The sequence below is a fragment of the Ciconia boyciana genome, chromosome 18 (assembly GCF_034638445.1).
Source record: "Ciconia boyciana chromosome 18, ASM3463844v1, whole genome shotgun sequence".
Taxonomy (NCBI): Eukaryota; Metazoa; Chordata; class Aves; order Ciconiiformes; family Ciconiidae; genus Ciconia; species Ciconia boyciana.
Window position 1 is genome coordinate 849 of NC_132951.1, and position 12,169 is coordinate 13,017.

General features: G+C 36.2%; 1 protein-coding gene across 1 annotated transcript in view; it reads left to right on the forward strand.

Annotated features, from left to right (window-relative positions):
* The first annotated feature begins 305 nt into the window (after positions 1 to 305).
* The window catches only part of GARNL3 (GTPase activating Rap/RanGAP domain like 3), a 47,513-nt gene continuing 35,649 nt past the window's right edge, over positions 306 to 12,169 (forward strand). Inside the window, exons 1-11 of the mRNA XM_072883464.1 lie at positions 306 to 560; positions 2,939 to 3,013; positions 4,429 to 4,528; positions 4,974 to 5,092; positions 5,887 to 5,951; positions 8,434 to 8,497; positions 8,762 to 8,794; positions 9,203 to 9,278; positions 9,902 to 10,000; positions 10,552 to 10,655; positions 11,923 to 12,031. Of these exons, the coding sequence (XP_072739565.1) occupies positions 306 to 560; positions 2,939 to 3,013; positions 4,429 to 4,528; positions 4,974 to 5,092; positions 5,887 to 5,951; positions 8,434 to 8,497; positions 8,762 to 8,794; positions 9,203 to 9,278; positions 9,902 to 10,000; positions 10,552 to 10,655; positions 11,923 to 12,031 (1,099 nt within the window). The remainder of the gene's footprint in view (positions 561 to 2,938; positions 3,014 to 4,428; positions 4,529 to 4,973; positions 5,093 to 5,886; positions 5,952 to 8,433; positions 8,498 to 8,761; positions 8,795 to 9,202; positions 9,279 to 9,901; positions 10,001 to 10,551; positions 10,656 to 11,922; positions 12,032 to 12,169) is intronic.

Here is a 12,169-nt window from a genome sequence, read left to right on the forward strand (position 1 = left end):
ATGCTTTTGAGTTAAAGTAATTGGTTGGTTTCTCTTTGTGTGTAGGCTAAAAAAAGACTCTCTGAAAAAAAAAAAACAGTAGCAACATACTAAGCGTGAGCTTATTGAGCATAGTGTAGTTGTCCTGTTCGAGGCATTAAGTGTACTGCAGGTTTTTCTTCCCTTAGATTAAACGCAGATTTCAAACGTGGTTATAAGCCACCACCCGCTTTGGGACTCTGATCACATAATGACTAAATATTTAATTTAAACATAGCTTTTACTTCCAGTCAGGACACAGACATTTCTTTTCCTTTGGGGGTAATATGAAGGCCAGACTGCAATGGCTGCTAGAGATTGTGCACATTGTAAGGAGCGTTCCCTGCAGTAATGAGTTTATGCACTGCAACCTTGTTCAGCAGGAATGGTATTTGTTAATGGCAGAGTATAGCATTGCAGGAGATCTAAGGCTAGTTGACTTGTGTGCACTGATGAAGCATTTCTGTTCCAGCTCTGTCTCTGAAGATCTGGGTTGCAGACGTGGAGAGTTTAGCAGAAAGCATTACGGATCTGTGGAGCTTGTAAGTTTACATAGCCTGTCCTTTGATTTTAGCAGCTTATAATGCAGAGCTCAAATCCGTTTCATTTCCAGGTGAAAAATTGGATCTAGTTTGGAAAATGTGCTTTCTAAGCTGGACTTGAAAGTTATAGGGTAATAAAAAGAGGCCTCAGAACAGATATATTAGACCTGTGCTAGGAAATCTTTTTACTGCCTTATTTATGAATATTTCATCATAACAGGACAGGAAGTGTTATATAAATAGTGTTGTTTACCCCCAGATGGAAACTGAGCCTTTTTTCCTCTTATAAGCTGAAGAATGCAAAATACTAGGGTAGTATTTGATGAGGTACTTGCAATTATGTGAGTTAAAACTGTGTGCGTGCTCATGTGTGTACGTACATATGTGTGTATGTGATTTTATGTGTACATGCCTCAGAGTAGTGGGAGAGGGTTTAAAATTTAAAAAACTAGGCAGATTAAGGATATTGAAAACTGTTCCCTAAAATCTGTCAGTTATTCTGCATTTTCTTCAAATTGAAAGATGAGGTTGGCACTTCATTCTTCTCATATATAAATTTCTTCTCATCTGTGAAAATAGCAGTATGTCAGCAGTTAAAATAACATCACTCTGTATACAAGTCCGTAATGAAATTCCATAAACTTACTATAGGAAAACCGAAGTGGGGAGGGGTAAAGAAACTGAACTTCAGCTCTCTTACTGTGGGAAGAAATCACTAATTTTCTACTAACTATAGTTGTAATTTAAAGTTCTTGGATAGTATATTTATTAATATGTATGTAAATTGGGTGTAAATCGGTGGCTTAGTTGCTGGAAGTTGTATTGCAAGAACACCAGATATCTTTCTTTTCTTTCCATACATTCCACATATTAGATGTGTTGTTTTAATCAAAAAAGCAAGTGAACTGCTTTCTGCTAAGAGGCTCTTTCATTACTAGTATTTAGATTCTTTTGCTGGAAAAGAAAAATGTATTGGTAATTATAAATTCACAGTAAGGTCACACAAATGGTCTTCTCTTTTGATTGGTTTTCTTAAAAATTCTGCTAGTATTTTATGAAAGTGTGTCTTTTTCTCTTTTGGAGTACAAACATAGAAAGGTGCTTGTTGCCCTTTCAAATTTCTAAATGTTTAATATTGAACCTTTCTTGCTTAATATTTTCCACAGCAGCATCTCAATTGCTCAATTATTTCCACCTTTTATTTATTACAATGCAATTATTTTGTCTCTGCCCTAAACATTTTTTCCTATGTCTTTCCCACTGGTGTAATACAACCAGTTATCCATATAATTTCTCTTACAGTTTATACAAGGCACCAGGATGTGTTGGAGTTTTTGCCATGTCAGTTTATTCCTGACATAGCCTCAGATCACTTCAAAGCAAGGAGCAAAGAGAACTTCAAAATGTTCTGATAAGTCTTCCACCAAGTAAAGGGAGAAAGTATTATCCTAAAATAACATGGATTGCTAGAGGGAAGCAAGGAATTATATACCATTGCATTATTGTTCTTCAGATCCCATTTCATAAGTTTGGTATGATACGTGACAATCTCATTTTTTTAAAGTTTTGAGAGGAGTAACATGCAATATCATTGGCAGCATTCTCCTCCTCTTGTAGGGATCCTAAGCAGTGTTGCTGAACACATCAGAATAGTTGTGTTATCCTATGTTTTACTGACTTCTCAAGAGCTTTTTTTAATAACAAAGAGAGTTTCAGTGTTCTGGGAATCCCTGGATTCCCTTATAAAAAGACCAGGCAGTATTTCCAGAGTATTTATGAAACTGGTGAAGTCTTCAGCTGGAAACAAGCTGTATTTTCTGATATTAATGCTGGAAGCAGACCAGGACATCTCCTGTACCTTATGTTGTTCAGTATCATCACTGAGTATTATGTTTGGAGATTCTTGCTGCTCTGTGTTTCCTGAACACATCAATAAATAAAATGCACTAAAAGACTGCTAGTCCCAGCAATACTGCCAACAAGTAGAATTTTAGGCTTAGCAAGGCTGAGAGGACAAGAACCATCATGTCTGTAAGACCCATTGTTTTGAAAGGAGCAAGCTTCAAGGTCAGTATCTGGAAAGCAGACAAGTCCCTCCGCAGGCATTCTGTGTGTTGGTACAGCCAAAATCTGAGACAGGAGAATTTCTGATTAGTACTGGGATCTACCAAAAGAGTGCATGGCTCTCCTGCTCATGCTTCCTTAGAGTTACAATTGGGTCATTCCAAATCTGTGGTCAAATTAGTAATAGCTGTGCCAGTTCCTTCTCTGTGGGTAGTTATATGATGCCTGGGAGAAGAAAAAAATGTAGTAAGCTTTGATTGCTGATCATATAGCTATTTTTGGAACTAGAACCTCTATTTTAAACTCTCTTATAGCTTATATCTAGTGATGCTGATGGAGCTATTCAAAGAGCTGGACGGTTCCGTGTGGAAAACGGCTCCTCTGGTGAGGTAAGTGGCTAAAGATGCTCATAGAAAGATGAAAAAATAATTCAGCTTCAGTTATTCTTCACCACTTAAAATGTATTTGCAGTCAATTACTAAGGAAGAGGACTTGAAAAATGGTAAATAATATCAGAATATAAGAATCTAAGAGGAGGGAGATGGTGGGTTTTTTCCCCAAAGTCTGCGTACTCTTGAAAGAAGAGCTAAGCTAATCTCGACGATTTAATTTTTTAAGGGAAAAGCTGGTATTTCATTTACATTTTGCTCACCTGATCATGTTAGGAGAAAAATACCTGTCTTATCCTCCGAATAACACTTCTCAGTCTCTAGTTCATCACTTTATATTGGTGTCCTGGTGATACTACTACGTTCAAGCTGACCTCTGTGCTTTGAAGTTTATTCTTTGGTGTGATGAAGTTATAGCTTCATTTTTTTCCCCCTTAGTTGTCTTTTGGCAGCTATGTTTATCTTTAAATAAGAGATAAAGAAGCTGAGTGGAGCCTGAGAGAGTCATTCCCTCCAGATTCCTGGGCTGTTAAACTCGCAGTATGTCCCTGCAACCACTCCAGTGACACTTAGGTTTCTACTTATCTTCATTTTTTATCTGCCTTTACAAAACTTTTTCAGCTGTAAATATCATCTTAATATTGAAAGAAAGAAGACCTCATATTCTTGAAATATATGTAAGGTCTTGGTAAGCTTGTATTGACCTAATGTTAATAGTAAACTATTACTGATCATCTGTTTGCATCAGCACTGGGTGCAGAGTTTAAAGCAATCTGTTTTGCATTGGTTCTCTGTGGAGTCATGTTCTGTACGCTGTCTTTTTAGTTCAGTTTCATGCAGTTGGAAAGCTGATTAGCTTGCATCACAGAAAGATTCTCTGAGTGGGTAGTGAATGGCCACATGGTGAATGGATATGGAGAATGGCTTTTTCTCTGCATATGTTAATTCTTAGTGGAAAAGGACTTGAGGGATCCTTGGGAATTTACCTTAACCAGCCAATCCAGAAACAGCACTGAAGAACTTCCAGAGGAGTCCTTGAGGATTATTTTGGGAAGAACTAAAAAAATGAAACCTGGAGGCAGAATTCTGTTTATTAATTTATTTATTTTTAAGTTTTAAAAACACTGGTCTTCAAATTCCACATTGAAATATCTTCTTTTCAGTGGAATACTAAGCTATTATCCGTAGCGGTGGTACAATAGGAAAGGACTGTAGTTACTGAGACAGAAAAGAGGAAAAGAGAGGGAGAAATTTTCATTTCAGCTGCACAACAACTGCCTTCAGAATAATTCTTTGCTTTGTAAAAAACAGTATATGGCGAAAACTCTTTTGGTGGAATCAGCCACTCTTGGTTGGCTTTTGCCTTCCTCCCCCCCCCCAGCATTTGATTTAACAGTCTCCCAATTCTATTTCAGAATACCGACTACACTCCGGGTACATGGCACAGAACAGATGTGCATTTGGAAAACCCAGAGTATCATACAAGATGGTACTTCAAATATTTTTTAGGGAAAGGTAATTATCTTTTTGTGAATGGACTGAAGTTTTGATCAAGGAAAATGCAATGTAGCTTTGAATTGCTATTATTTAAATATGGAAAAAAGTATGGTATCCATTAATTAATACATTTTCTGTCCTGTACAGAAAACAAGTTCTTGTTTCATGTATTTTTAACCTGAAGACAGAGGATGGGTTTCTGTAAGCAGCAGAACCCCTGCTACCAAAAAGGGATTTTGAAACCCTTCTTGAAGGCTGTACCTATCTCTCATTTTTTTTTACACATCTGTATATCAACACGTAGTTATTTATGTAGATAAGTATATATTTTTACATATGAATGCATATATTTACATATTTATACACAACTCTCTGTGCGCGTGCGTGTGTGTCTGTGTGTGCGCGCGAGCCGGTGTGTGTGTTGTCTTTATGGTTGATAATGCTTCTTGTTCTTCCCTAACAGTTCATCAAAATTATATAGGTACAGATGCAGAGAAGAACCCTTTCTTTCTGTCTGTTGTACTGTCTGACCAAAATAATCAGCGCGTTCCTCAATACCATTCAATACTTTGGAGAAAAACAGTAAGAAACAAATATTTAATTGCTGCTCTGACTTTTTTTTTGTTTCCTTGTTTGTTTTGGATATGTTTATCACACACTTTTTTGCTTTCTTCAGAATTTCAGTATTTAATACATATTTTTCATTTTATACAATAAGAACATATAATTCTACCATATTAGATAAAACTAAACTAGCTTTGTAGATAACATTATACTAAACTTTCTGACAGAAATCTGTCATGCCAGATATTTTTAAATTGTTCTTACCTGCAACTCTGTTATTTTTAGAAATGTTGCAGGGCATAATCAAGAACAATTTAGGCAATTACTTTATACTGCTTGTAGGATTTTATTATACAACGTTAAGAAAATAGGCAGGTGTGATACTAGTTTCACTAATATTGTTTAATGAAATTTTTTTTCACTTAAAGTTCCATAAGAGCCTTTTATCCAAGCAATTGATTTAAAACTCTCCTGTATGCATGCATGGTTCACTTTTTCTTTTTTTCTTTCTTTTTTTTTTTTAAGAAAGAGAAATAGTTTGTAATGTCTGCTAGTTTCAGCAGCCCTCATACCACATGCCAAGGCAGTCAAAACAAAGTAAAAAAATTTTTGCACCATCCATGACTTTTCACATTCATTTTTTCTTCCTTTTTTTTTTTTCTTTTCCAAACCAGTAGTAAATATGGCTAAGTAAAACTAGCACAGTTTTGTTCTTTGTTTTTTTACTTATTTGTTTTTATTAATATTCCTATTTGAATATACAGAAAAAGTCAGTATGTCCTGTAATATCTCCTAGCTTTTTTTCTTTATAGGGTACTCAGAAAATATGTCTCCCTTATAGTCCTACAAAAACATTATCAGTGAAATCTATATTAAGGTATGTATTTACAAATAAGTTATCAGTTAAAATATTTGTCTGTATGCCTTTTCCTGTAATTCAGAGCTTGTGTTGCATGGTATTCATGATAGATTTATAAAAACAGTAAAAACAGGTTTACAAATCTTAATAATTGAAGGCAGCAAAAAGTGGTTTTAAAGCCTGTTCTGGAATGGACAAAGTGACAACTTAAAATGGAGAAAAATTCTTAGCACTCCTTCTTCAGCAGAGGGACTATTTTCAAGATAATTGGAAAACAGATGGTAAGTGGAACTGCAGTGGTTGAGAAGAAATATCTTTTTAAATTAGATAGGCAGTAAACAGACCTAAGGAACAGCAGACTTTGACTAGAGAGGTGGTTATTATGTGGCCCTAGCAGGAGGAAGCAAACAGGCAAGAAACCAAGAATTATTTCTTCAGTTGATTCTCTCCATGTAAGTCTCACTATGGGTGTGTTATGCACACTGACAGTGAAGCCAAGAAAATTCCTTCCCCCAGCCAGAGTCTGTATGGGCATGCTCGTACTCTGTCCTGCCTCTTTTGTGGCAGAAGAGAATATAAAGTGAGCAAGCCCAACACCATTTCTATTTCTTTCAACATTATAATCAGCTGAAATGTCAGAGCACCTGTTTGCAAAGTGTTCATTCAAATTTAATCTGCAGTTTTTATGATCTAATCACGTGGTGTGTTTTCTCAAATCCCTCACTGACAACGTCTTCAAATGCATCTTCTGTAAGGATTTTACCTTCTCCAGAAACCCATAAAAAGCACCTTCATTTACTGAACCGGTGGTGTGTACCAGATAAATGGGCAGTCTGCAGGTCTTCAAAACCTTTGATCTGTATAGAGTATGAGCAAATGTCTCTTGCTTGGTTGAAGCCGGTCCACTGGATAACACTGCCAGTGTTGATGTGAGAGGAGAATTCTGGGAACAGGGCATGTGTTGTAACATGAAGTCAATACCACCACATCTGGATTTTCCTACAACTGCACAAGATTTCTGAGAGGTTCCAGACCGCTGAATTTGCCAGAGAGGCTAGCAGGCCATTGGACCTCACTTCTTAATTCTGATTTCCTGGGCTGTGGCTCTGGTTTGGAGTGTCGAGATGGTGAGTTGAAAACACTTCAGATCTCTTTCATCTTCTTCATCAAGATGAGCTAAGTCCCCTCTTCTAAGTCCTACAGCACTGGCTTGAATAGTGTTCCTCATTGTCAGTACTGCATGCTGTACCTGCATAAGCACCTGATCTTCCATGTCGCCCACCAATCACTGAAATATCTCTTCCTAACATCCCTTTCTAACCCAGCCTCTCCCTCCACTCTCACCCACATATACGTTTTTGGTCAGGCATCCCAGAGTGGAGAAGAATTGTCTTCTGTTAGCTAGGGTCATAACTCTTTTGCTGAAACACCCTCATATGTTCTGTCCTGTGATGCTCCAGTATTTTACAGAGGAAAATGCAGGCTTGTTTCAGACCTTGTTCCCCACTTCTCCCGGGGTCTGTGCCACTTGTGATCAGCTGGGTAAATGTCATCTCCTTTTGCCCACTTGGGCTTGGACTAAAATCTCTTCCCTGACTATTTTGCTTTTACGGTCCTTGAGCCTTCCCTCAGGCCTGATTGATATTCCTTTGACATTTCACCCTGTTCACAGCCAGTGTGAATCTAGGTACAGACTGTCTCAAAGAATTTTGGTTACATTAGTAAACCTGTTTTTTCTAAATTAATTGGAACATTTTAATCCCTTTCAAAAAGAACTAAAGCAAATCCTGTCTGCATTGTGATCTAGCATAAGCAATGATGGAAAGGTGCGTCAGATTTGACCTCCCTGTTAGTTCACTGTGCCCCAGACAGACTGTATTCGGCACTCCGTGACATGCTGTGCAGTTCTATGAATTAATGCTGGGGAAAAAAAATGGGCAAAAATAATAGTAAATGCAGAAACACAAGTTAGGAAAAAATGCTATAAATTAGATATTTCTGTTTATTGAGGCAGTTGATCTTGCTTCTTATTTAAATACTTTGTTCTGTTCTGTTTGTGTATCTTTGGCGTGTGAATTTGATGCTGAGCTGCTCATTTTTCATTTTACTTGCCTTGAATTATTTTAGAAGAGAGAGAAGAAGAGCTTACAGAATAGAATAGGTTATTGAGTCCTCCTAAAATGCTCACAATGATTATGTGTAAAACCAAAGTGAAGGGTGATGGAATAAAGCTCTGTGGTTTATAAGTAAATACAGTAAATTTAAACCTGATCTCCATGCAGGGTCTTACTAATTTCTGTTTTTAAAATCCAAAAGAAGTTTAGGAAGTCTTGGAGGTTAGTATTGTGGGAAAGAAAGGACTATTCCACAAAACATTCCATGTAAGAGAGGCTTTTTGAACAATTCCTTTTGTAACCAGTTCTAACTGCAACCAGTTAGTGGTTTAATATTGACATGTATACTTGCCCTTCTATAAAGCAGCATTTAATTTGCATTTCAGTGCTATGAGTCTTGACAAATTTGAGAAGAGCCCAAGAGAAATTTTTCATCCTGAGATACAAAAGGTAGGAAGTGACTGCTTTTTTTTGTTTGGTTGTTTTCCTTTATTATTTTCTGGAAAAATAAGTCATTAAGTATAAATGCTACTAGTTTGTTTCTTTCAGTAGCAGGATAATAATGATGAGTAGGGTTACATGATACTACAAAGTAAACTGTCTTTATCGGTTGAACTGGCCACTTCAAAACAAAACTTAAATATACAAGGATGTTACAGTTTTGTTTGTGTTATCTTTAATACCAGTGTGCTAAAGATATTGTTTTGTTTACAGGATTTATTGGTTCTTGAAGAGCAAGAGGTAAATGTAAGCTTACCACTCCTAGCTCACAGACCTGTTCAATGAGTACAGCTTTGTATTCAAAATATTTGCACTGACATGCTTGTGACAACTTGGAACTCAATTGCTTATTGCAGTAAAAAAATGTAGTATTTCTGTGCAACATATGAGATCAAAAATTATTTTAAGCACCACCTTAATATACCATATTAATACATCACCAACTTAGTATATCATAAAATTCATAATCTATGATCAAAGGTAAATTATTAAGTATACACTACTTGAGCATGTAATGGAGTTGGTATGAAATGTATATTTCCATGTGTAGGATGTATACAAAGTTACGTATATACAAGTCCTTAGAGAAAACATTATTTTAAGTCTTTTGTTTGATTGCCTGTTTATCATATAATATTTGGTTTTATTTCTCAGGGATCTGTGAATTTTAAATTTGGAGTCCTTTATGCTAAGGATGGGCAGCTTACAGATGATGAAATGTTTAGCAATGGTGAGTTTTTTCACCTTTTTCTTAATTGTTTTATTCATCCGAGTAAAAAAAAGTAGGAGAGTGCGTACACGTGAAAGCCAGAGGGAAGGCGATGGTTATGTGAACAGTAGTTTTGTTAGGTTTTCATGTTCATGTTGGGTGAAAAATTGTAGCGTAGAATCTTCTATTTCTATAAAAGGTTGCTGTAGGAAACCTACTATTACAACTTGGAAGATACTGAAATTGCTTTTCTAGAAATAGACTATACAACGTAAGATTTAGAAAAAGGAAGCGGTTGAAGGAGGTGACTCATGTTACCTGCAAAAAGTCACTGTTGTTTCTAGTTCTTTCGCTCTTATGTTTTTGCAGCATGATCACATTCTTCTATGCAATTGAACAGTGTCTTGGAGGTAGCAGAACAGGTCACTGTTTAATGTCACATGATGATGCCTATTCTGCAAGGCTGGGATGCTGTTTCTGTAAAGGTGGAAGGCTTGGATGACATGAGGAGAAACTAATACAGCTGAAACCTTGGTCCTCGTGTCCTGGAAGCAGGACCTGTTCTGTATTTTGCTTATTTTTTTATAGGTGTTCTATTATTACATGTGCTTTTCTGTTGTAACGTTTCTCCCTTCCACATGTAGAAACCGGAAGTGAAAGCTTTCAAAGATTTTTGCATCTCTTGGGTGACACAATTACTTTGAAAGGCTGGACAGGCTACAGAGGAGGACTGGACACTAAAAGTAAGAACTCATTTGAAGCAAAAAAGCGTGGGGGGCTGCAGTATAAATGTTTTTGCTTATTGCATGCGCATATTGTATATATTGTAGAAATAATACAATCCCAAAACGGACTTCCTCATGTGCATGCTAAATGCTCTGCTTCACCAGGAAAAAGTCAGGTTGACTTAAATCACTGATATGGAACGCAGTTGAAGAAAAGTATTTATATACCTATATTTTCAAGGTGAACAGTTTCATTTTATATTGGAATGGGGCAAAGAATAACCTGACATGTTACTTGCTTCATGATAGTAGGGCATCATGGCTTGAAGAACCGTGCGTAATTTCAGGAGGCTAGGTGAAGGACATCATAGGTTTTAAGTGTGTGAATATGCAGATTAGGTTGCAAACTCGAGTTTGGACCCACGTAAAATATGCAGCGTGGACATTTTCTAAAATGGATCAGAAAAAAGGATGACTAAAGAAGGTTTGGTAGAAGGACCTGAAATATCTTTTGATCATTAGAAAACTTAACAGACATATTCTGCTGAGAATGTTGTCTTCCCTTGCAGATGATACAACAGGAACCTGTTCCATCTATACAGTTTTTCAAGGGCATGAAATTATGTTCCATGTTTCAACCATGCTACCATATTCTAGAGAGAACAAGCAGCAGGTACATGGTTCTCTCTCTATTTTTTAATGTTTTTATTTTATTTATTTATTAAATCACAAATTCCAAAACTTTAAAAGAAAATAAGAGATTTCTTGCCTGTTAATGTTTTAGAAATGTAAGTCTTAAGACTTTTGCTATAGTTTTTTCCTCAATATTATACCTAATGCTGAAAATTTCATTATGTTTGTTAGAAGACAATGCATCATATCATCTCTATTAAGGTACAAAAGACACTTGCGAAGAAGGTCAAAATTGATTGACTGAGAAGTGATTGAGTGTTCTGTTATTCAGATGACTTGTAGAACTTCACTGCTGCAATTATCGTTACCTGAAATAATTTAGGAAGGCTGGAAATTAGACTTGTGTGTGAATTGTCAGAATACTCAGATATGTAGCACAACTCATACTCAGGTAGCAATTCGTGTAGCTTGAAAGAAATTCTCCTTGTGAGCATGTTAATGGCAAGCTTTGTGCATTTGCTCTAAAGCGCTGCTGCTGCCTTGTCATAGATTAACTAGCTGGGTTCTTGGGTACTTGTTCAAATGTGCTGTCATCCATTGCTTGAACCTTTCTATGTATTATCTGATGAAAAAATTACTTTATAAGCATATGCATTTACCTATACATCACACATCCATAATGATTTACCTAAAATTACTTGCAAATCACTTGTTTTACTATTTTCTTATTTAAGCAATAATTATATATTATGTATTATTATAATAATATAATCAGATGATATAATTATATTGTCCTTTTTTTATTTCCAAGTCAGTTTTCTCATGCTTTTGTCTTGGGTTAATGACAAGATCACAGCAGAAACGAGAGGCCAATCAGGACATTTATTGTTTTTAAAGAATAACTCCACTTGAGGTTTTTTTCCCTTTTATTTCAAGTGGTGGATTTGGATTTTTGGAATTCTAGGTGCTCCATGCCCAATTTGTGAATATTAATTATGGAAATTATGGAAATCATGAGTGCTTTGCTCACTTAAAAATATGCAATAGCTGCTGTTTTAGCAGCTGCCTTGTGTGTGCACTGTGTCATTGCTAGGTTTACTTGCTTACAGTTAAGTAATAATTTTATATTGGCTTAAATCATATTGACTGTAATTTTTCTGTTTGCAGTTTAGGAGTATTGTTTTACCATTCTCTCACAGAATTGTTAAGGTATTTATTTATGTCTTTTAAGTCATTGTGTCTGTCTTTCCACCCCCACCCCCCTTTTTTTTCCCCTTTTTTTCTTTTCCTTTTTTTTTTTTTTCTAGGTAGAAAGGAAGCGACATATTGGAAATGACATTGTCACTATCGTATTTCAGGAAGGCGAAGAGTCTTCTCCAGCATTCAAGCCATCCATGATTCGCTCTCATTTTACACGTATCTTTTTCCTTACATTTTCTAGTGATTTGGGGGGGGGGGGGTGGGTGTGTGGTGGTGGTGTTTTTTGTTTAAAAGATAAATATTACTTTTGATGCTAAGTCCTTCCTGCATGCTGTTTATGGAAGTGAAAACTAT